Genomic DNA, 25801 nt, shown 5'->3' with positions numbered 1-25801 from the left:
TGAGTGCTTGAGTGTGCTGAGACGTTACATTTGGTCTTCGAAAGGCTGCAATCCAGGCCATACGTCAGCTTTTTGTTACTTCGGAAACATGGCTTGAACAATTTCTCTTCAACGACGTAATCCGATAAGAACCGATCTCTTTACCCGTCGGCTTCCCGTGGCTGTCATGTGACCGGCTATTGCAGTTAATAATACAACAGCTTCTTGCCATTCTTTGTGTTTCTTTTTATCGCTGTGTGATAGTTTTCATGTGAAAGCTTGCGTGCGCTAGTACCTCTTGCCACGCATTCCCAGAATCCTTTGCGGTTTTACCCTGGAATGACGTCACATTTTCAATCTCTACAGGAGGTTTCTAATTTTCTACCTATTTTCTACATATGTGTTTAATGTGGATGTTGGAGGACATACACAGATAAAAAAATGACTCCTCAAACTATTACTGGAGAGCAAGCTAATGTAATCCAAAATAAGCATCTGGTTGGACACATTTAGAAGTAAATTAGAGGTCTTCCAGTGACACACAGTGGGATACAAGGGACAGGGTGAGATGGAGGCAGATGATCTGATGTGCTGACCCCGAAAGGTATTTTACTTACAATAAAATAACACAAAATGTTAATGTTTGTGGGGTTTTTGACTTTAACCTGTATGTTTTTAGCTGTAAGCTTTGTATTTTGAACACATCTCAGTCACATTGTGTGTTGCATTAAAATGAATAAAAAATTACTCACTTAAATCTTGTTAAATGAACTATTTTACACAAAAAAGTTCAATAATAAAAACAAGCCAGGGTGAAAACAAATTGTATTCCTTAAGCCAGAGACAGTCCTGAAGGTTTTCAGCTATAAGTCTGACTCGTTCCTGGTGGGTGTTTGGATCCGCCTGGGCTGTTCGTTGTCATCAATTCTATTCGTAATTTTTATAGACAAAATTTCTAGGCGTAGCGAAGTGCCGGAAGGCTTTCACTTGGGTCGTCTCAGAGTCTCATCTCTGCTTTTCACGGATGATGTGGTTCTGTTGGCTTTATCAGGTGATGGCCTCCAGCTCACTTTGGAATGGTTCACAGCCAAATGTGAAGCAGTGGGAATGAGAATCAACACCTCCACATCTGAGGCCATGGTCCTTAGCCGGAAAAGGGTGGAGTGCCCACTCCGGGTCAGGGACGAATTCTTGCCCCAAGTGGAAGAGTTTAAGTGTCTCTGGGTCTTGTTCACAAGTGATGGGAATGCTGTGGAAGTGGTGATAGTCTAATGTAATGTTCCTTGCACAGCGTAATCCCAAACTCAGAAGGTCCTGACGACTGTAAGTAGAATCTACTCGATGTATAGTAGTAAAAAACACCCACACCCACACATATACACGTAGAAAAAGTAAAAAACAAAGCACCAAACGTGAGGACCAGTGAGTCGCTGCGTCTGTACGCTATCTTGCCTGGGGCCCCAGCATCGACACAGCACAGACATCTATGTGGCCCATGCTAAAGCTTTGCAAAATGTGAACTTCTGCTCCATCATGGCCCTTCCCACTACACCAGTGAGTGTGAAGTAATTAGCTAATCGATAAACAACTAAATGACATAAAAGGTTCTTGTTGTTTTAGTATCTTCTACAGAAATTTCTGAAAAACAGACATTTTATGTCAATTATGTTAATTTGACCACATTTTATTTTATTTGGTAACGTTGTAACACCAGGTGCCCTTCTTGATGCAGCTCATCCATTTTTCCGGCATTGAGAGTAGACTAGTATGTGACCATCTTAGGCTGGGTTTGTGTCTCCTCCCTCGTCTCGAATCAATGATTAGAATATGTGAAGTATTTTATCTTTTTGTGATTTGTAAACCACAAACCATAAATATGCTACTTTTTTTGTCCACTGCAGTTTTCACACTTCCACAGTGAATTACAAGAAAACAAAATAGCAGGATATCTCTTGCTGGGTATATGTTTATATATATATATATATATATATATATATATATATATATATATATATATATATATATATATATATATGTTTAGCCCACTAAGTAGCTCTGAGATTCAATAAACGATCTGTCATCAGAAAATGGCACTAAGTAATTTGTACAAGCTGTAGTTAAGACCAAGTTAAGTTTTAGAATTCAGGAACTTCTAATGGCTGTATACATAAATGCAACATTTATCTAAGTGTTTTCACTTTTAGGTAAGGCAGAGCACCTAAACCCAGATAAACCTACAAAATGAACTTTCTAAGATGTTTTTATTATTGTATAATTGTCAACTTGAGCTGACATCATAACTTAACCCAGTCTTGCTGAATAAAGTTACAGTTAACCACGCAGGAAATGAAAACTTCAGTAATCTATAAGTGAAAGCAAACTTTGATTTTTTTGTATTTCCTTTTTTTTTCTTTTTTTCTTTTGTCTTTGCAAGTGGAAATAATCAATTAAATGAATTCAGAAACACTTAAATGAAAATTGACAGACTAGTAAAATTATTTGGAAAATTTGCTGACAGATTAAAGCAGAACATGAATATTGGATAGGAAAACTAAAATAACTATAAATGAGCGCCTAACATTTTTTGGGAAAGAAATTTACTTCATCAATGAAATAATGTGCAAATGAATAAGGAAGAGATGATTTACTGCTCAGAAGCCTGGAAGAGAGCAATGTGACAGGAAGTGCCCTTGAATCTATATTCTGTGATAACCAATCAGATTCATCTGACACATGTGACATAAAAGGTTTGTGCTAAAATACCTCCTACACTGACTGAAATACCTACAAGCTCCCTAAAAAGCGATGTTGCCAAGATGATTGTGATATGGGTCGCACTGCTTGCTATTCATCGAGCATGTAAGTGTTTTTATATTCTGGGTGTTTTTTCCATACATGTATGCTGTTAGCATGGTGGTTTCCTGCATCATTGTGACTTAATGGTTTAGATTTTGTTTTGTTTTAAATTAGACACACTTATTCCAGTAACTACAGTTCAACTCGGTGAACCTGCGACTTTGCTGTGTGACTTGCCTAAGACCGAGTACCGCCGTAGAGTCGACTGGTACAAGCAGAGTCCTGGAGACTCTCTGCAAAGGATTTGGACAGTGAAGGACTCTGCAGAACCTGCCTTTGCACCTGAGTTTGAAAACTCAAAATGGGATGTTAAGTATGACAAGAATCTGACCAACCTGACCATTTTGAGGACAAGACAAGAGGACGAGGGAATGTATCACTGTGGATTCACAGCGTGGCTCCAAGATACCAAATGGACTGCGACATATTTGTTAGTAAAAGGTAATAATGTGATTCTTCTATAAAAGTTTGCTTCAGCAGCTAAAATTCAATACTAAAGAAAATAATTTATGAATGAGCATGTTTTGAAAACATTACACTTACATGTAAGATACATTTAGTCTGTATTTTTGAAAACTCAAACTATTTGTCTTTTAGTTTACTTTATAATCACATTTATTAATATATTTATATTACACAGGAAACACCCAGAGAACATCGAACTATTCTGTTGTTCAAGAGAAGATAGCAACTCCAGGAGGCTCAGTCACTCTTCATTGTTCACTCCTCTCTAATTTTGATAACAAGACGTGTTCTGGAGGTCTCAGTATGTTCTGGTTTAGAGAAGGATCAAATCCATCTCATCCTAGCATCATCTACACTGATGGAAACAGACATCATGAATGTCAGAAGAGCGCTGCGACTCAGCAGAGTTGTGTTTATCAGTTCAATAAAAGTATTAACTCCTCAGAAGAAGGGACTTACTATTGTGCTGTGGCCACATGTGGGAAGATATTGTTAGGAAAAGGAACTAAACTGCAAATAGGTATGATTTTATTTATAAAAATAAACCATGGCATACAGGATTCCTTGTTTTTGTCAAAATTACTAATTGTCTCTCTTATTGGTTTTCTAGAACAAAGAGGAGGTTCTGAATTTTCTGCACTGGTGATAACATTAACCTGCTTGGTCATTTCTGTGATTGTCAATATTATTTTGATCTGTTGCCGAAACCCAAGAGCATCATGCGAACAATTTAAAAGTAAGTGTTGTTGTAGGAGCACTAAAGTTTTCCTTTAATGTGAGAAAAACTAAATGCTCCTTTAATTTAAAATTCAAAATCAGACAAAATAGATAATGTTGCTATTTTTGTCACCGTAACACACAGAGAAAAGCTCTTCACAAGCAAGGCAAAGTGATTTATGCCAAACAGTGGACGACAGTGTAAGTACTATTACCAAATCTTTTTTTTACTTTATTAAAATGATTCTATGAGGTTAAAAAAAAGTATTATATTATTTTGTATAGGCTGAAAGTGGACATGATCTGAATTATGCTGCTCTTCACTTCTCTGGAAGGAAAGCTACATCTACAAGAGGAAAGAAGAAGAATGAACTGGAAACTGAAGAAAGTGTTTATTCTCAAGTTAAATGCAAAATGTAAAAGTGTATCTATGAGTGTCTGTGGGCTGGTTTATAGTAATCTTTTTCTAAAAGTAAACTAATATAAAAACTGAAAACATGATGTTTCCTGCTTGTTTGTCCTAATTATTTATGTATAATATTATGATTTATTAAATGAGTGGTATGATGTAGTATATTATGAGGAGTTCATCACAATGATGAATTACTGAATTACTTCAAATTAACCCTTTAAGACCTACCATAGAACCAAGGCCGCCAGAGCTTACTTTATATTTTTACATGTTGTGGAGCCATTTTTGGGAGCATTTCAAGTTGCTATACATCAATACAACTGTTATAGCCCATATTTTAATAATATGTATGCATTACGTCCATAGTAATTACATAAATTGCAAAAAAGTGCAATAAACTACAAAAAAATTGAAAATCGTTTTTGTTTTGTTTTTTACATATATTTCTACTTGGAGAAATTTAAGAGGCTTATCCCTCAAAACTTTAAATACAAAAAAGTTGCAAAAAATAGTTTACAACAACAGGAAATTTATTATGAGTGTCTTCATAGTTTTATTTTTGAGATACACCAATTTTTATATACTGCAGGAAAAACGCAATGATGCAAACTTGAAAAGAAAACAGCATGTGCATCAAAATAAACTGTTTTAAGCAGTGCAATTTGAGTTCTAAGCATCCCAGCAACTATTCAGAAAAGCATAAAGTCAAACATGACTTGTAAAAACACCAGTATAGGCTTCTAAGGCCTACAAGTAAAAAACTACATTTTCCGCGAAAATGACGTCACTTCCGGTTTCGGGCAGGTAATGGCGGACATGCGATCGTTCGCGCTGATGTCTATTTCAGTGTGTTATGAACAGCTGATCGGATCGGCAAAGTGTGTTTCTGGAATATTATGTTCTTGATCCTGCAAGCGCTTTTTATGCAATATTTGCAAAGCTATGTGTGGAAGGAAACCGTGACCTAGGACAAGCTGATAGCATAAGATGTAAGTACAACTCCTCTGGTTTTATATGCAAAAAAAATTATTGCGCTAGTTTACGGAGTTCTGGTTCTACAGGGATGGAGCCGCTTGAGCATTTGCTCATGTCGAGCCAGAGCAGCTCCCTGAGCGATGAGTGCCTGAGCGACAGGGTCCTGACCTGCTGAGTCCATGCTGGCTGGATCGTTCTGTCACGTTTTAGTTAATGGACTCAGGCGCAGACTGGGAATCTTTGCAGAGTTAACAATCAGTTTATTTACACAACGACACCTGGTGATACTATTTATAACGTGCTGGAGGGAGGGGAGGGGGGTCCAGGGTTACGGGGTATGTGAGGGGAAAGACGGGAATCAGACGCACTCCAAAGGCTCTCTCTCTTCACTCCCCACGCTGGGGAAACACAAATCCACTCACTCATCCACACAGAAACAGGCAGGCAGGGAAAGGTCCGGGGTAGATCTGCACACAGAGACGGGGGTTAATGACGAACAGACGGAAACAACTTTACGGAGTTTAACTCACTAATGGTTGAGAGACTGACGCTGATAGCTCAACGATCCAGCGATCGGCCTTGCGATCACCCCAATAGGCAGCAGGTGCGTGGGCCAGGGGCGGGAGCCCATAATGAGCACCGCCCCGGCAGGTGAGAGAGAGAGAGAGAAAACATGTTGCCTAATACAGGATCAGCTGGTGAGGCACAGGGACCATGACACCTGGAGAGCCGTCTTGAGGCTTGTACTTGTTGTGGACCTTATGTCACGGTCCTGTGTCTGTGGACCTAGTGTTTATATGTTTCTGGTTTATGAATATTCTTTGATATAGTTTTTTCATGGTGTAGTCATTTGTATTTGTAATTTCCTTTTGTTCTCTAATTATATTTTTTGTAGTTTCTAGGCTTTAGGTTCCGTTACTGTGCCTCCCCTGTATTCCACCTTTCATGTCTAGTCTCCCTTGTCTTCATGTTCGTTTATCTCCTGTGTCTGTTTTCTGTTTTTTCTTTCTGTCTTGCCAGTCGGTTATGTTTCCATGTCTGTTTCTTCCCCGCGTCATGTGTCACGCCGACGTCTTAGTGTGTGTCTAATGTTTCCTGTTTTATTTTGATAGTCTCTTGTGTTTAGTTTTCCTTCTGTGGTGGATTTTTGGAACAGATTAGTTCCAGCTATGTAACTATATACACTATATATCTATCTGCACTGAACATATATATTTTAACTTTCACATAGTCTTACACACAAGACATTTTGCTTCACCATGGTTTATTAAGGTTGTACAATAACAGGGCAATTAATGCTGTTGAGCTCTCTTGAATAACTCATTCTCCAGCTCCAGTAACAAACTCCCCCCTAATACACACAAAATGTCTTTCATGCAGCACAACCAAACAGTAACATTGTAACAGAGATACTGAACACATCATGATAAAATAACCTTAAGGATCATACGATATAATACACACACACACACACACACACACACATTATGCACCTGCTGTTTTTGGGCGGGTGGGAAAATTACCCAGCAGGAGGGGATGGGTGGGGATACTGGTCCCTATATATTAGGGGACCAGAGGACACCCCAGCACTCTTTTTCCCTGCTGCTACTTTCTGTCCATCTCTGTGTTGCTCTGCTGTTCATATGATTCAGTGTATTAAACTATTTTCCAGAGCATCTTTTTGAGTGCCTTAATTTTAATTGGATCTAAAAAAGTTGGATGTCCACATCATTGGTGGGATAAGGTTATCAGGATGGCTAAAACATTTACGACCACACTTCCTCCCTGTCTCGTTGTGTCAGATTAGTTCCAGCTGTGATTCCCTCCTGTTTCCCATTCCCTCGTTATCCTCTGTACTGAACTGTCTGCTCATCTTTCTTCATGTTTCCCAAGTGTCAGGTTTTGCATTTAAAGTTTTTGTACTTTTCTTTATGCACCTAGTGTTTTCGGTTTAGCTTTTCCCAGTTTAGGTTTTGTTAGTTTAATCTTAGTCTTCTTTTGTTTTTTTCTTTTTTTGTGCAGCCAGAAATAAAGGCTCATTTTGTTTATATTCAATTCCGTCTCCATTGTCTGCAATTGGGTCTCCACTCTCCATTCTCCACCGTCTGCTGCAGCCGATGTGACACCTTATTGGTATTTCACTGTGTGAAAGAGGTGAAATGATGTTATTAGATAAGACTTTAAACACCTCTCATTGGTTTAAAAAATCACATTTGGCTCATATTGGGTTATAAGTTCAAAGTTCAAATAATGACAAACTCAAAATGAAAGATTTTCATGTCACACTGAAACCCCCCAGAGCGGTCTACTACAAAGCATGCTCAGCAGTACTGGGTTTTTGATGGTTTAGTTGGCTCTGCAAAACTTGAATCAAAGAAAACGTGTTACCACAATAGTAATAAACAGTTTTGTGCTGTCACAGATTTTTAGTGTCTCCGTCTTTTCACACAATGCAGGACAATACCCGTGTGGCAGGAAATAGGCTTTGACTGTAAAGACGGCGATAACCAATCAGATAGTGATGGTCTGGGTCGCATCATCTCCCTCTGTCACTGAAATATCGAAATGTTTTCAAGTAAAGACATTGCGATGATGACTCTGGTTTGGGTAACACTCGTTTTTCTTCTTCACCAAGGAGGTGAGTTCTGTCTAATTATGAGCTATTTTCTTTTTGTCATTTAGGAATCTGCACCTAGATGTGTAATGGTTAATGTTTTTTTCCTATAGTGTTTAACATGTGTTTTGTTTAAACTCACTGCAGACATGCTGGAGCAAGTGACCACAGTTCAACTTGGTGAACCTGTAACTTTGACATGTGTTTTACCTCCTGGTGATTTAAGCAGTAAAATTCACTGGTACAAGCAGAGAGCAGGGGAAGCTCTGAGACTGATTGCGACACTGCGGCAAACTACACATCCTCAGTATGGACAAGAGTTTAATGCCTCAAGATTGGAAGTAAAAGACAATAAAAACATCAGCAGTCTGACCATATTCAGGACAATCCCAGAAGATGAAGGAATGTATCACTGTGCAGTCATGGAATGGGATGTGAATGCTTGGAGTGGGACATATTTGTTATTAAAAGGTAATTATGTGATTGCAGCCTTTTGGATTCACTGTAAATACTCAACCATCTGACAATAACTTTTTCACATGGTGGGAAAAATAACTATAGATTATATATATATATATATGAAAATAAGTATATATATATATATATATATATATATATATATATATGAATTTAATAAATCGTAGTTTAAACATCATATTAGGTATTTTAATGTGTTTGCAAATCGATTCCAAGTTTTCCTTCTCGAGACGCACCGTTATCATTTATTTTTCAACAAAATTTGAAACTGTGTTTAGAGGTAATTTTTAAACACTGTTTTTTGTTATTACACAGGAAACACCCAGAGACACGTTACTGTCCGTCAGTGGCCAACGGTATTAGATTCAGTCCATGCAGGGGACTCTGTGTCTCTCAACTGTTCAGTCCTGTCAGACTCTGATAACAAGATGTGTCCTGGAGATGTCAGAGTCCTCTGGTTCAGAGGACAAAACTCTCATCCAAATATCATCTATGTTGATGGAAAGAACCAAACTGAATGTAAGAAGCAATCAGACACTCAGAAGAGCTGTGTTTATCGCTTCTCTAAGACGGTCAGCTCCTCTGATGCTGGGACTTACTACTGTGCTGTTGTCACATGTGGAACGATATTATTTGGAGATGGAACTAAAGTGCAAATAGGTATGATTTCTAAAAAATAAAATCATGGCATAATGCAAGTATGTTTAATTAAAAGTGATTATTAATTCATTAAATAGGCATTAAAAAATTTGATTTCATGCTCCGAGTAATTTCATCATGAGGAGAAATAAAACATTTATTTTTAGTCATTTCTAACTTTGTTTTTGACTTTTATTGTCATTCCAGAAACCAGCATTTGCTCTCTGGTGGCCAGTGTAGTTATTTTTCTGCTGTGCGCTGTCTTCGTTCTCATTGTTACTGCTGTCCTCACTTATTCGATCAGAAAAAACAGCAGTAATCATTGCAAAGGTAACTTAAGTTACTCACAGTTCTCTATGAAAAACAAATGTTAATTAATCTTACATTTGAATTAATTGTAATGTTCTATAATCAAGCCGCTGTCCTGCAGAAAAATTGTAGCGATCAGAAAAGACAAAAGGTAAAGTATTTATTTGTCAGATTATTTTCATGAATCTAAAGTGATTTTTTTTAAAGATTGTTTACATTTTGATATTTCTAATATCTTTATGTACCCTATTTCCCCAGAATAAGGACACGTCTATGTTTTCTGCTGTTGTCTTTACAATGATGAAGGCTGACAGAGGGAAAATACAGGATGCAAAGGCAGTTGAGAAGCAGATCTACATGGCCAAGGCTTTTGGATTGGATTAGTTCTATTTACCCACCTTATGAAATTATCTAGCGGATGTTTCTTTCTTTATGTGCGCACATGCATACGCCTCAGTATAATCCCTGACCTGCAACACTGCCAGTCTAGTCTGGTTGGGAACATTTATTGCTTTTCTTGATCGTTTTTCAATTCAATTCAATTCAATTTTATTTATATAGCGCCAAATCACAACAAATGTCGCCTCAAGGCGCTTCATAGACATTCTCTCTGTCCAACTTTAAAAAATGTGAAAATAGTAGATTTGTTGTTGTTGTTGTTTTTTTATTGTTTAACCAAACTTCCTGTTGATATTCCCATTGATATTAACTTTAAAAAAATAATCGGCTTACATTTATGCGGTTTTATTACTTGGCTTAATTTGATTTTGTATTGCTACTAACTGTACTTTAATGATCTGTTATAGAACTAAAGATGGACAAGATGATGTATCCAACCAGAGGAAATAAATGTGCAGCAATACGTTGTTAAAAATAGCTTATTTCATAGCTTTATTATTGTTGTATTAAAATCTCTTAAGACTTTTCTTGTTATTGTGTTTGTCATGATTTATGAATATCTCAAAATTTTCAGTTCAACTCAAATTTGTTGCATCAAATCACCACAGCGGGCAAAAGCCTACAGCAGGTGTTGAACTCTTTTACATCGTGGGTTACATACAGCCCACTTCGAGCTTAAGTAGGCTGGAGGAGTGGAACTCCCCGTTCTGTCAGCATAAAGAAGTTACATATTTTAACTGGTCTTAATGCTTAATTGCTTTCTGTATTATAACCCTTTTGTCCTCAACAATGGAAAATGTCTGAAAATAATTTCAAATATCATATCCAGCTACATCTGCCTTTATATTCAGATATAGCTGGAAATCATTATTATCAAAATCAAAGCAACCCAACAAAACACAGACAATGACGCTGAGCCTCCTTTAAAGCATGTCTTCGCCTGACCATCATGACCTATAGAGATGGTCGCGGTCGGTTGTGGGAGTCTGATCTAACAGCAGTGTAAACACAGTCGGTGTGACTCTCTCCTCTTTTTCTTTTTATGCTACTCTTTGAGCAATCCACAAATAAGGATGGCCTAAAAACAAACACACAAACACTAGCTACAGATGATAAAGATATCAATCTCAGATCCTATTTAAGAAAAAGGAAAAAACAAATCCAGTAAAGAGAAAAAGATTTGGCTCTTCATTTGATCTTCACACAGAAGAGGTAAACAGAGAGGGATCTTTTCAAAACTGTTGGAATTATGAATGCAGAGAAGTACCATCAGGTTTTGACCCCCACACGATTCCATCTGGAAACATGTGATTTCTGGAGGCCTCATTTTTCAGCATGGCAATGATCCTAAACACTCAGTGCAGTTAAAGCAAACCTGATGGCCATGGATTGACCTTCTAAAGCCTTTGCGTGAACATTACTGAAGCAATGTGGGGTCACTGGGACAGAAAATGAAAAAGACAACTAAGATCCAAAGAAGAGCTTTGAATGTCCTTCAAGAAACCTGAGAACTATTACTGAAGACAATTTAAATATCTCAGAAAGTTCATCTAAGAGAGTTGTGTTGAAGAATAAAGGTCGTCATACCAAATATTATCTGTCAAGCTTGTGAGAATTGTCAAGACTTAGTTTATGACAGCTATACTCTATTTCCATGTATGTTTGCACATATTTTTTTTGATACTTTTTATTTATTTATTTAGGAACATTTTTATGCAGAAAAATACAAACAAAAAAGACAAAATATTATGAGGTCATGGGAAGACAATATATGCCCGTGTATACAGCTGCACATCCACACATACATATATCAGTACTTTGGTATTGCAAGTTCTATGCATTAAAGAGTGCTGCCACAATTTGTAAAGCCTAGCCATTTTCTCCATCGTCTTCTCCCCAAGTCTCCCTGGAGTCGCAGGGTGAAGGTCATACATTCCATCAATTTGATGTCTTCCACTATAGAGGTAAAAAGTATTATAGTGGGAGCGTCTTTACAAAGCCAGCGTTTTGTTATAGCCTTTTTTGCAGATGCCAAGAAAATTCTCAGGAGATAAACATCGTCTGTAACTAAATCTTCTGCAAAATATCCCAGATACAATGATGCAAATGTACAAGTCACATTGAATCCCAGTACCTTTGTGATTATTTTTGCAACTTCCGTCCAGAAGGGTCGTATGGATGGGCAGGACCAGAATATGTGTCCATGATCTGCCATGACTTCCCCACAGTTTCTCCAACAAAGCGCAGGTGTAGCACTGAATTTAGAGATTTGTTTAGGTGTTATGAAAAAGCGTATAATGTTCTTCCAACAAAAGTCCCGTTTGCACATCTTTTGACAAACCATTTTACCTATATCCCACTTTCCTAGCAAAATCTAAAGAAATAAATCTTGGCTAAAGACTTTAGCACAGTGCAGTACCTGTACTCAAACAATAAATAGCCAGGCTATTTAAACGCAGAGACGTGACTAACTGGGGAGATCAAGACTCACTAAACACAACAGGGAGACCAGACAACTACAGACAGAGCACAGAGAGAGTAGACAGACACAGGAACACAAAGGGGGAAACAGATACATAAACATATACAGAACTCGCTTCAACGGAAGACGCTCACAAAAATACAAAAGGAAACTAACAATATCAAACAAGAAACTATGAATGGAAAATATAGATAACAAACTAGGAACAACTCAACTGAAGGCCAGACTGTACAAAGCTTGAACCGAAATACAGTTAATCATGAATCCAAAACAAAACTTAAAACACGGTGTCAAAGACCCAGGACCGCGACAGTGTCATGGGTGAAAGGTGACTCTCACTGTCAGAAGAACAGGTAAGGCCAGATTTAACAGCTACATTCATGGATGAAGGTTGTTGTGAGTGCTTTCTTCATGCTTTTACCAACCACTGAAGCTGTTTACTCAGAACAGATCTCACTATAAAATCACAAGTTACGTGTTAAAAACATTCAGGATCAGAAATCTACATCTGTTCATATCATAAAATGTGACCGATAACCATTAACCATACTAAACATGCGGTCCTTTAGACCTTTTGTATTTACGGTCCCAACCACAGCAGTGTTTAAGTTTCCAACAACTTCTTTCTCTTAAGTACACAAGACTTTTCTGTCACTTTGGTGTATGTATCTCAGTTGAATCAGAACTGTCAGGTGTTCTTGTCAGGTCACTGTGTTTTTTCTGACACTGAGTGGTGCTCTGAAGTGAGCGTAGAGGATGGAGCGTGTGACCACAACTACCTTGTGAGATCTGTATGCTGGTACATATGTCTCTTTGTGCTTAAGTGAATGGCAAGCTGACTGGGTGGGTCTTCACTGATAATGTGGAGTTTGTAATTATGCTTTGCACAATGACAATATTCAAATAACAGTGAAGTTGAAAACAATCTATTAATGTTTTCACCACATCCTTTGTAGACAGAAAGTAATCAAAAGAAGAAAAAAACAAACACTGCAAGGCATTTCAGACTTAACTCCTCCTACTCATCACTATTTCTGTAGCTCGAATGACCTGAAATTGTGCTGACAACTTACCCAGAAATGGAGTGCACTGGTCTTGTTGAGAAATAAATATAATTTCATAAGAGAATGCAAAATGACACCCTTGTCACAGCTTTTTCATTTTATAAAAACATAAAATATCACAAAGATTTGTAACAAAGATTTGGAATTATATGTTCTAATAATTTATTCTGCTTGCTCCTCCAGTCTGAGCCAACCCTTAGCTTACTACCTATTTGTGCAAAGCAATGACAATGACACCCAATTACTTCATTTCACCCCCCCCCTCTTAAGTAAATGCTTTTTCGTTCTCTTATATCTGGACTTTATAGCAGCAGCTGTAAAAATATTACCCCATTGGAAACTAGGGCATGGGTGAACTGCTGCATCATTTTCATTCACTAAATACACAAGTGTGTTCTGCTTTTTTTAGTCAGTATTATCAGTCTTTATAGTTCCTTGAAACAAGTCTCTACATCTTGTATTTACAAAACGGATAAATCTTGAGTTGCATCCACACAGGAATTTTTCCATGCCTTTGTCACTGATTGTTGCTAGCAGACATTCCAGATTACCGTTACCTAAGTAATCCTGTAAATTATTTACTATCCTATCATATGTCATTAAATGACTTTCTCAGATTTCATTGTTAACCTCTTGTCACGAACCCAGAGGGTTCGTATGAAAGGCAGACCCAAAAACCCTGATTTTTACACAACAAAACCAGGATTATCTGTAAACATATGTGAGAAACACCAGTGGAGAGGGGAGAGAAGTGGGATCTCTGATAAGCAGTTTTCAAACAGAGGAGATTGTGGTTACTGACTAAAATAGTAGAGGAAGGGCTCTATAGGTGAGTATGGGGCTGAGGAATGTTTGCTTACTTGCAGGTTGCACCCGAGACCCTTTGGGAAGGCTAACCGAGGGAGTGTCTATGCAGGGAGCACTGGAGGTAGCAGGGAATCCATATCTCGGTTCTGGAGGAGTTCCGGTGGCGCACAGTGGAGACAAAGGCAGGCATAGGTAGTGTTGCAGGTGAAACCAGCGGCTGAGTGCAAAAGCAGCAGCAGACGGATCTTGGAGTGACTGAGACATAAGGAAACAAGTTTTTACACAGGGAATAAATCACAAAAGCAAAATTATTAGAAGACCTAGTTACCACTGAGAGTTGGCAGACAAACTGGCGGAAACTACAGGAAGCTAGCGAGTGCTGGCTTTAAGAACACTCCTGCTGATTAGCCTTGGAATGGAACTCTGGTGAGGCACTTTGCTCAAGAAGATGAACACAGGAAGCTCATCGCCTCCAGCTGGAAAATCCCAGACGTCCCATGGACCAAGACACTTCTTCAGTCACTGGACTTAAATTTGAGAGATGATGAACTCATTGTCAGTTCTATGACACTCGCCACATCAGTGCTAGCTGCTTCCTGTGTAGATGCTCCTTTGTAACCAAAATCTGAGAAATTGCTACTAATACTGTATAGCTTGGAGCTGTGTTGCATGTATATTTATTATAAAAGTCTGAACATAAAAAACTATAAACTGCAACTTCACTGGATTGTGGAGACATAAAATTTAAGACTATATCTAAGATAAGGCAGTGCATGGAAACTAAGGTATGTCTTTACACTTGTTGATGTTATCTAATCTAACCAGTGACCTAACCTAGTTTTACTGGCTAAATCGAGTCATTCAGGAAGTGAAAACGAAAGCAATCAGTGAGTGAAAAAAAAGCTCAAAGATGTTCCAAGATAGGACTTAAACCCACAATCATAACTCCATTTTAAGATAATTATTATTATCAATGTTATTATTTTTAAGTTGAAAGAATCTAATGATTTCAAAAAAACTGGAATGTCAATCATAGAACAAATAACCAATGAAATCGTTTAGTTGGAAAACTTGCTGAAAGATGATGACAAAAGCAGAAATCAGATTTTTTTTTAGCAAAGATGAAAAACTTCAAGATGAGCATTAGAAAAATGATTTAAATTGAAAAGTGAGCGACTGGATAAAGAAGAGGCGACATACTCCTCAAAGACCTGGAAGGGACCAGTGTGACAGGAAGTGCACTTCATAGCCAATCAGGTCCATTTGACAGTGTGACATAGAGGTCCCATGTCATGATACCTCCTACAGTCAGTGAAAAACCTACAATGTATATAAGAAAAGACATTCGCAAGATGATCGTGTTATGGGTTACACTGCTCGTTCTTCACCGAGGATGTAAGTATCTCCTTATTCTGTGGAGGTTTTCTCCTGTGTTTGTTGCTTGCGTGGTGGTTTTCCTTGCGACTTACTCCTTTATATTTGTGCATGTCTACATGTTTTCTATGAAATTAGATACACTTGTTCCAGTAACTTCAGTTCAACTTGGGGAAACTGTAACCATCCCATGTCAACTGCCTGTGATTGAGACCATTCGTAAAGAAGTCCACTGGCACAAGCAGAGTGCCGGGGACACCCTGAAAGTAATTTGGACAATGAGGGAATCTGCAACACCTGAGTTTGCGCCTGAGTTTAATAACTCCAGATTGAAGGTAAATCATAATAAACACTTTACCAACCTGACCATTTTGAAGACAAATCAAGAGGACGAGGGAATCTATCACTGTGGATTCACAGAATGGCGTAAGAATATTGAATGGACCGGGACGTATTTGTTAGTAAAAGGTAATGATGTGTTCTATTTTCATGGAGTTTGCTTCAGTCGGCTTATTAATTGTCAAAAGCATGATCAGAAAACAGTTAATATACTCATACAAATTTATTTTAATTCATTTTAAAGACATTTTATAGACACGGTACATCAATCCTTCACTTTGTGCTTTGTTAACACATTTATATTAAACAGGAAACACCCAGAAAACGCCAAACTACACTTTTGTTAAGGAGAAAGTCCATCCAGGAGACTCTGTGACTCTTCAGTGTTCAGTCCTCTCCAGCTCTAACAGAAAGACATGTCCAGGAGGTCACAGTGTGTTCTGGTTCAGGGAAGCAAGTACATCTCATGCTAGCATCATCTACACCGATGGAAACAGACATCATGACTGTGAGAAAAGATCTGAGACTGAGCAGAGTTGTGTTTATCGCTTGTCTAAGAACATCAGCTCCTCTGATTCTGGGACTTACTACTGTGCTGTGGCCACATGTGGAGAAATGTTATTTGGAAATGCAACTAAACAACAAATGGGTATGATTTAAAAAATATATATATTATGTTAAAAATATTATGTCAGTGTGTTTGAGAAACTTTCTTTTCTTGTTTTTGTAGAGCAAGCAGCAGGTTTGGAGTTCATTGCTCTGATGATAGCAATAATCTGCTTGATAATTTCTGTGATTCTCAATATTATTTTCATCTGCTGCCGAACTCCAAGAGCAGCATGTAAACAATTTCAAAGTAAGTGTTGTTCACTAAAGTAACAATTATAATAACACTTTAGTTTTCCTCACGTTCAAAACATGTTTTCAGAAAGAATTTTATTAAATTGTGGAAAATCAAGTATATGTATATGTTAGTCTTGATTGTGCTTTCTCCTTGCAAAACTCACTACATTTGACCATGTGTTGTGTATACATCACACTTAAAATTCCCCCAATATAAACAGATCTTTGCAGGTTATATATTAATTCATCAATCTAAAATCAAACATTTTTGTTTAAATATTTTAAGTCTCAGTATTAGTTGCTTAAGTATATATACATCTCTTATTGACCTTGTCCACGTCACTGCCAACAGTTTGACTGCTGGTTAAAACATTAATAAAAAAAACCAGATAATAATAACAATCCTCTTTTATGCACAGAAAAAAGCTCTTCACAGGAAAGACAAGATGACTTGAGGCAAACAGTGGACAGTAGTGTAAGTAATAATACATATTGTTAATTGATTTAAATCATTTCCCCTTTATTTTATGGAACTGATGGTGTTTTTTGCATAGCCTGAAGGTGAATATGATCTGAACTACGCTGCACTGCATTTCTCTGGAAGCAAAGCTACAAGAGGAAAAAAGAGGAAGAATGAACTGGAAACTGAAGAAAGTGTTTATTCTCAAGTTAAATGCAGAATGTGAAAGTGTGTGTGAAAAACTGTGGGTTGACTTTGAGTACCAATGCCATTCACTGAAAATAAAATAGTAAAGAACTTGTTTTTAATTTTACTGAAAACATGATGTATCAGGTTGTTCTTTATATATTCTGTTACCCCTTGTTTTTGTATTCATTAATGTATGACTTTATGTCTATATGTCTATATTACTGTGATGGCCTCACAAAATTAATTGTGAGTACCTTTAGTCTACCTTAGCTTTCACATGTCTGCGACAAAGGAAGTAAGGTTTCCGTTCAGACCGTATTGTACACCCATTTCAACGTCCCTGATCAGCTTGCATGAGGACAGTGGAAAATTAAGATTCAAACACAAATAAGTAAACATGACCAGTGTTTGTCCCATTTCAGCCACCAAAAACTATTTAATAACCTCCCCATCAAAGGCTTGCTGGTTTTTTGTGATTCATGTACAAACTGTCCACATTTATAAAGTTCTACAAACAATGACATTACAACTAATAGGAGGATTTTCTTGCTTCAGTTCAGTTAGCCAAACAACAGACAATCACTGACTGCAAAGAGACTGAGTAAAAGTGGACAACATAGCCTTAAATAAAATAAAATCATTGTTGCAGCCAGGGGTAGTGCAAAAGTGACCCCCTTAGACTGTTTTTCAGTTTTAGTTTTTTCTACTGAATTATAACTTCTGTCACTAGTTAGTTAACATAAGCTATTGGAAATCTATTACGAGAAACTAACCAGCCAATCCAATGATGTCACGTTTTGTAAGGGCACAAGATGGCACTAAACATAGTCTAAAAACTTTATCCCCCTAAAGCGTTGTTTCCCAACCACTGTGTCGCGGCACATAGGTGTGCTGTGAGAAATGATCAGGTCTGCCGTGGAAGATTATCTGGTTTCACCTGATTGGTACTTTAAGCGACCGGCATGAGTATCAGGCAGAATAATTACATTCTCCTCCACTAGAGGGCAGTACAACTTATTGCTCCAATTAAATGGGTTGCCAACTGCCAGTAAAACAGAAGAATATGAAGAAGAAATTACATAGTCATGTGACAAATATTTGAAAAGAAAAAGTAGTCAATCTGACCTGGGTCATGGAGTAAAAATTCCGATCCAGATGAAGGCCCTAGCACGAGTAGTGGCCAGAAGAAAGCAAAAATGGTATACTGGGGACAAACTGAGCCAATTCTGCTATGCCTGGTGCATGGGGGGGAAATTATCAATATGCTTTTTGTAACATTTTTGTTTGGTGTTTGCTGCATGAAATATGTGCCATCTCTTCTAATGGTTGGGAAACACTGCTCTAAAGCCTAACCTCTCACTGGCATCAGACAGACAATTTTTTTAAATTGTAATATCTGTATAAAACCCTTTACTACGGTTCAGAGCGGACCTGTTTTATATATGTGCGGAATAATTTTCTATAGGAGATTACCTAATGTCCACTGTTATGACTGTTGTCGTAATTATAATATGTAAATTTGAGTGTGCAGGTGCTCCTCCATGATTGGTGCATCCAGGGTGGATGGATCGTACCGATTGGCTAACAACCGGGAGGCAGCGCATAAGAAGACACCGCCAGGGACTGCCAGGTCATTCATCCTCGGCCCAACTCAACCGGCAGACCTTGTGTTTCACTATGTTGGTTTAATGTAGGAGCATGTGGGGTGGACCTTTTTGTTTGATTAGTTTTCTCCTGTTTTTGTTAGGTAGGGAGGAAAGTAATTGTTGTTTGGTTTAGTTCTTTTGACTACGTAAGTTGTATTTACTCCTGAGATAGGCAACCTTTTCTTTGTTGTTTTGGCCTTGGGTTCGCCCCGAAGGTATAATTCGCTCCCTTCCTTTGTTTAAATTCACTCATTGTAAATAAATCACTGTCACAAAGTATTAATTGTGTGACGTGCTGCTTGGGGTTGGACGGGGATGGATCACCCTTTATGTTGTGGTCTGGCCGCGCCTAGACGGGCCATAACATCCACCCTACTGTTACTCATTTTATATTAAGATTTAAAAATCTAGTTGGGATTGGTATGGCGAGTAACCTTCAGTAATAAATCACAGCAATAGTACATTCATGTAGTTGTAAAAAGCATGATAATATATTAAGTAATCCAAAGAATTCAGAATACGTTACTCTCACTGGACACGCAATACATTACAAAATACATTTTGGGGCATGTATTCTGTTGAGATTAAATTGTATTAAAGAGATTGTTGATTGAGCATTTTTACACCGAGTGTTGTTCTTCCTTCAGCCCAAAGATCAAAGAATTGGGGTATTTAACAATTCTGTAAGTAAGTAAGTAAAGTTTATTTATATAGCATGTTTCACAGTCATATGTCACAAAGTGCTTTACATGGTAAAAACATAATGCAGTCATAAAATACATCATAAAAACCCTGGTCTAATTAAAAGCTTTTTGAAATAAAAATGTCTTTAGCTGCTTTTTGAAGGTCCAAACCCTGTAGAAATAGGGGAAGTGCATTCCACAGTCTGGGTGCAACAGCTTGGAAAGATCCCCTCGGGTTTTAAAACGAGTGTGGGGGACCACTAAAAGGTTTTGGTTTGATGACCTCAGGTTACGAGTGGAGGTATGTGTACGAATCAAATTGGCAATGTGTGTGTGTGTGTGTGTGTGTGTGTGGGGTGGGGGAGTGGGGGGGAGGGGGGGGGGCTGTCTCTGTAATGCTCTAAAAGTTAAAAATAGAATTTTATGTGGCAGCCTGCATGCGATTACCCTTATATTACTGAAAAAGCACAGAGTTGATGGTTTTAGGAGCCATTGGAATTTGTCAAATACGCCATTGATTCAAGTTGTGGTAATTTGACCTAAAAATTCGAATTAAAATGGGTTTAATGGGCTAAAAAAACTGTCATAGATTTAACTCTGTCTCTGGATTTAAGAAATACACGTTTATAGCAGGACAGGTGTAAATTAGCTTTTATACATGTGGTGTTTCTTGTACACTTTAAAGGTAAAAATCGCAGCAATTTCTTAGTGAAATAAAAAACAATAGGGAGTCTTTAAGTAGTGCTGAAAACTAACTGTGTTCTTGATGTTGTAACTAAAATCATCTACAGTACTTTGAAGAGCATTAGACTGAACATGGTGACTTAGGCAGCTGTTTGTATAGATATGACAAATGTTGTACTTAAAAGATAAAGCGCTGCTCCTGAGGTCCCTGTGCACAGTATCCAAGTTTATTATCATTTCTATAGTAGTTAATCAACTGCAATATAACATATACTAGCCTCAGAAAAAAATAGCATAATACTGATGTAATTTGCATATTAATGATTATAAAACTGACCGCACAGCTCATTGCTAATCAGTGGTGCGAGTTTTGGTCATTGCACAAATGTACAACTTATAAGGCTGGGCAAACTTTATTTAGTGTCACTTTGACGATGCAGTTATCTCCAGACTCTCCCGCTGTTGATAAAAGCCTTGTTACACCTTCAGTTACCATTATATTCTATAATAATAACAGAAAGTTTGGACAGTGTGCACTAAACTTTACTCACTTCACTTAGCCTCACATAGCTTTAAGCTTGTCACAGTCTAATGAGTCCCATCGTAAACAAAAGCAGGAACTAAAGTTTGAATTAGTAAGAACAAATATTGAACAGTTTGTTAAGCAACATACATCAATGTGGTAATTTTCCATCTTAATTAAGACCAAAATATATAGTGCAATAACTTATTTAAGTGAAGCCTGAAACTTTACTGGAATTACTGAAACAAGAAGTATAAGCCACATAGAACTGATTGTAAATCCTTATTTATTTGCATCACAAAACATTATTAAAGTTATCTACAGTGAAATAACCCACAACATGATTTTATTCACTTTGTAAGAAGGTTGGTTAACACCAGTGTTGGGGAGTAACGGAATACATGTACCGCCGTTACGTATTTAAAATACAAAATATGAGTAACTGTATTCCGTTACAGTTACCGTTTAAAAAGGTGGTATTTAGAATACAGTTACTTTGCTGAAATAAATGGATTACACGGCGGTACTTCCCTGTTTCATATTGTGGCGGGTCAGGACTGTTTGGGTTTTGTTTGACAGCTACGTTCTGTTGTTCCAGGCGGCAGCGTTACGGTTGCCATGGTTACAGGGTGACGCTCTCTCTCTGCGTGTTTCCTGGGTGAGAGAGGCCTTTTTGTTGTTGTTGTGCTAAGCTAATAGGCAGAATGCTACAGGTATAGCTCTAAAGAATGTAGCATCATAGGCAGTGTAGTCCGTGCTGCAGGGAGAATGGACTGCCATACACGTTATGTGTCTGTGAGCGAGGGAGGGAGAAAAAGGAAAAGCAAAAACGGGAGCTGGAAGCATGTAAATATAATAATAACCACTGCAGCCAAGAAGAGAGCCTGACGAGCCCAGCTGTAAGTAAGCTATTAAGACTCGACTGTACACCGTGTTCGTGTTTTCCTCTGAAACAATAAGTTCCGTTGGAGCAGCCTTTCAACGCCTCTCTCTGTCTCTGCTAGCAAAGTTGACCCAGACAACAAAGTAAAGCTAGTTTTCGGCTACAAGCCCGACACAGAACCCACCGTATTAGTCAGAGGTCCCTTTACTACAGTTCGGAGCCGCGGACCTTCAGTAACAGTAATAAATCACAGCAATAGTACATTCATGTAGTTGTAAACAGCATGATAATATATTAAGTAATCCAAAGTATTCAGAATACGTTACTCTCATTGAGTAACGTAACAGAATACGTTACAGAATACATTTTGGGGCATGTATTCTGTAATCTGTAATGGAATACATTTTAAAAGTAACCTTCCCAACACTGGTTAACACGTTCAGATCAGCGCTTAACTTGAGAATAAACACATTCTTCAGTCTTCTGTTCTTTTTTATTGCTTCCTTTTGTAGCTTTCCTTCCAGAGAAATGTATTGCTGCATAGTTCAGATCCTGCTCACCTTCATTCTGTTTGAAATTAAAAGATCATAAAATATTGTAGCTGCTACAGAGATTCATAGTAATGAATTAACACAAAACAATACGAGCTAACATAATTACTTACAATATCATCCAGTGGTTGAGTCAAGTTGTCATTTCTTCCTTGTGAGGATGTGCTGTCTATTGCCAATGAATGATGAACAAATACACATACATTATGAAATGTAGCAGATTTTTCATTACAGTGCTCAATAATTCTCCAGTAATAATTAGACCTGCTAGTTCATCAGTTTTAATTTAAAACAATAAATTTCTTTGATGAGTTTTTAACATTGTGCCCTTAAAATTTAAAGCTTTTGAAAGCACAAATATCAATATGGAAACTCAAACTTGACAATTGTTTAATGAAATTAATGCAGTATAAGCAGAAACTTGAGGTTTGACATTTGTTCTGTTGCTACATTTCACTCAATGAATGACACTTACCTTTAAATTTATTACATGCTAGTCTTGGTCTTCCGAAACAGGTAAAAACAATATTTACAATCACTGAAATGAGCAGGCAGATTGTTGCTATTACCAGCGCAATAAATTCCCAACCTGTTTCTTCAAAAAAATAAAAAAAAGTATGTCATTACTTCCTGAAGAATAAAAAAGAAGAAGACATGATGGTGTAAACATGTTATGCGCATTTGTACTTTTGTGTTACCAATTTGCAGTTGAGTTCCATCTCCAAATAATATCGTTCCACATGTGACAACAGCACAGTAGTAAGTCCCAGCATCAGAGGAGCTGACCGTCTTAGAGAAGCGATAAACACAGCTCTTCTGAGTGTCTGATTGCTTCTTACATTCAGTTTGGTTCTTTCCATCAACATAGATGATATTTGGATGAGAGTTTTGTCCTCTGAACCAGAGGACTCTGACATCTCCAGGACACATCTTGTTATCAGAGTCTGAGAGGACTGAACAGTTGAGAGACACAGAGTCCCCTGCATGGACTGAATCTAATACCGTTGGCCACTGACGAACAGTAACGTGTCTCTGGGTGTTTCCTGTGTAATAACAAAAAACAGTGTTTAAAAATTACCTCTAAACACAGTTTCAAATTTTATTGAAAAATAAATGATAACAGTGCATCTCAAATAGGAGAACTTGGAATCGATTTGCAAACACATTAAAACACCTAATATGATGTTTAAACTACGACTTATTAAATTCATATATAATCTATAGTTATTTTTTCCACCATGTGAAAAAGTTATTGTCAGATGGTTGAGTATTTACAGTGAATCCAAAAGGCTGCAATCACATAATTACCTTTTAATAACAAATATGTCCCACTCCAAGCATTCACATCCCATTCCATGACTGCACAGTGATACATTCCTTCATCTTCTGGGATTGTCCTGAATATGGTCAGACTGCTGATGTTTTTATTGTCTTTTGCTTCCAATCTTGAGGCATTAAACCCTTGTCCATACTGAGGATGTGTAGCTTGCCGCAGTGTCGCAATCAGTTTGAGAGCTTCCCCTGCTCTCTGCTTGTACCAGTGAATTTTACTGCTTAAATCACCAGGAGGTAAAACACATGTCAAAGTTACAGGTTCACCAAGTTGAACTGTGGTCACTTGATCCAGCATGTCTGCAGTGAGTGTAAACAAAACACATAAAAAACTGGGAAATTTGTCTTGAATATAAATAACCGGCACACACAAAAATCCTTATTAACCGTCACATGTTTACTTTGGTTGCAGATTGTGGCAAAAACAAATAAATAGTAGGTTATAAAGTTAGATAAAACTCACGTCCATGGTGAAGTAGAAGAAATGTTACCAATAACAGCATCATCGTGACAATGCCTTTACTAGGAAACTTGTTGATATTTCAGTGACTGAGGAGGATGATCTAATCAAGGTCAACACCTGATTGGTTATCACAGTCTTTACAGTCAACCTGCATTTCCTGGAATCGTCCTGCTTTGTGTGAAAAGTGTTGCCTCTATTCAAATGCATTTGTTAGTCTGTTTTATGCCAATCAAGACATTTTTTTTCTTTGTGGTTCGGTAGACTGACTTAGATGAACTAATGAAAAGTTTATCTTTGTTTATTTAGTAGTTTCTCCTGATGCTATAAGGAGGTCAAACCTTTCACTTATTCTTCTTTCCAAAAAATTTGCACATTCATCATTCCCATAGGAGGAAAACTAAAATTGTATTATGGTAAGTGTATATCACAAAATCAAATCACTCAACTGCTCGAACTACAAAACAATCTTTCATATATATTATGAATAAGGGAAATATCATCTTTCACAAGGAAGAAAGAAAAGCCTAAAAACATGTGATTACACAAAAAAGTCAGTCACCACTGCTGTACTAAGCATTGTCTCTGATGGAAGTTTACTCGGAGCAGCAAAATCAAACAGTCCTGGGATATGTCAAACTATGGCAAAATGATGGTGATCAATATTCTAACTTTTCCTCTAGCACCACCATGGGGTTAACAAGTGTGATTATGAGAAAAATTGCTATAAAACATGTAATGAATGATGGAATTTCATCCAAAAACTGCATGATTTTGTTTTTTTAACAGGCTACACCATCTCACTTTACGAGCTGCACCAGTTTAACCCGGGGAATATACCACAAAACTTAATCAGCATACCTAGGTTAACTTTCTGTTGTGTGAATTCACTTACCCTAACATTGTTGATCACAATAGATGGTCGAACAATGCTGGTTGTCAACTCGCAAGTTAACCCAGGCTTTCCCCTACACATTTATACAAAAGGGGTGGTGTTGGCAGCATCTGACCAATCGAAGAGGGACATTTCACAAATTATGACTCTTCTTCCAAAGAAAATGATCCCTACAACAGACATATTATCAAATGGCGCTTAAACATCTGTAAATATATATCAGTAAAATGCAACACTGTTGTAAAAAAGACGATATGTAATTAATCCTTAATATCGTGGTTAATCGCGCTGATTGGTAAAATAACCATTTTAATTCCAGTTAATTTATGTATCACTGAGAATCCTCTAAGTGCAGCTGTTGATATCCTAGGTGAAGACTGCACATTAACGCTCTGAAACTTTAAATTGGATTTATTTGAACAATAAATGTCCGTGTGCCTAATGAAGGAAACAGAAATTGCTTCAGTTTGATGCAAATCAAAGTGAAAATAATTTGACTGATTGAAGGGGTATTCTTGATGTGTTCTACCTGTATAGGAATTTCTTTTACTTATGTATTGATCACATTATTTTATTGTATAATGCCTTGGTGCCACTGGATTTTAACATGTTCACACTCATACATTAAGACAAATGGTGGGGGTCTAGTAAGGAAGTTGGGGGGAAGCAGACAGCTCCACAGGAAGAGTCTTTTGTCTCTTCGAGGACTCTGGGAGGTAGCAAGGGAGTGTGAACCTTAAGGTG

General features: G+C 37.5%; 4 protein-coding genes across 4 annotated transcripts; 3 read left to right on the top strand and 1 right to left on the bottom strand.

The window, feature by feature from the left end:
• The first annotated feature begins 2795 nt into the window (after positions 1-2795).
• On the top strand, positions 2796-4438 carry LOC118455290 (uncharacterized). The gene is made up of 6 exons (XM_087852304.1): positions 2796-2838; positions 2950-3276; positions 3476-3820; positions 3911-4036; positions 4163-4218; positions 4303-4438. The coding sequence occupies exons 1-6, from the start codon at positions 2796-2798 to the stop codon at positions 4435-4437; spliced, it is 1032 nt and encodes a 343-aa protein (XP_087708430.1). The 3' UTR covers position 4438.
• A 3531-nt stretch (positions 4439-7969) lies between these two features.
• On the top strand, positions 7970-9996 carry LOC148106044 (uncharacterized). The gene is made up of 6 exons (XM_087852299.1): positions 7970-8042; positions 8166-8489; positions 8811-9155; positions 9342-9464; positions 9551-9594; positions 9702-9996. Exons 1-6 carry the CDS (start codon positions 7970-7972, stop codon positions 9825-9827), a joined length of 1035 nt encoding a protein of 344 aa, XP_087708425.1. The 3' UTR covers positions 9828-9996.
• A 5491-nt stretch (positions 9997-15487) lies between these two features.
• LOC118455289 (signal-regulatory protein beta-2-like) lies at positions 15488-17437 on the top strand. Its single transcript, XM_087852273.1, has 6 exons — positions 15488-15590; positions 15708-16037; positions 16219-16557; positions 16639-16764; positions 17171-17226; positions 17306-17437. The coding sequence occupies exons 1-6, from the start codon at positions 15488-15490 to the stop codon at positions 17435-17437; spliced, it is 1086 nt and encodes a 361-aa protein (XP_087708399.1).
• A 4802-nt stretch (positions 17438-22239) lies between these two features.
• LOC102781511 (signal-regulatory protein beta-2-like) lies at positions 22240-24208 on the bottom strand. The gene is made up of 6 exons (XM_087846092.1): positions 24166-24208; positions 23679-24002; positions 23069-23413; positions 22846-22965; positions 22484-22539; positions 22240-22386 (listed from the first exon to the last, which is right to left on the bottom strand). The coding sequence occupies exons 1-6, from the start codon at positions 24206-24208 to the stop codon at positions 22264-22266; spliced, it is 1011 nt and encodes a 336-aa protein (XP_087702218.1). The 3' UTR covers positions 22240-22263.
• Positions 24209-25801: the final 1593 nt, after the last annotated feature.

This window comes from Neolamprologus brichardi, chromosome 2 (assembly GCF_056152115.1).
Source record: "Neolamprologus brichardi isolate AB-2024 chromosome 2, ASM5615211v1, whole genome shotgun sequence".
Lineage (NCBI taxonomy): Eukaryota > Metazoa > Chordata > Actinopteri > Cichliformes > Cichlidae > Neolamprologus > Neolamprologus brichardi.
The sequence above is the reverse complement of the archived record's forward strand: the minus strand, read 5'-3'. Positions and strand labels throughout refer to the sequence as shown.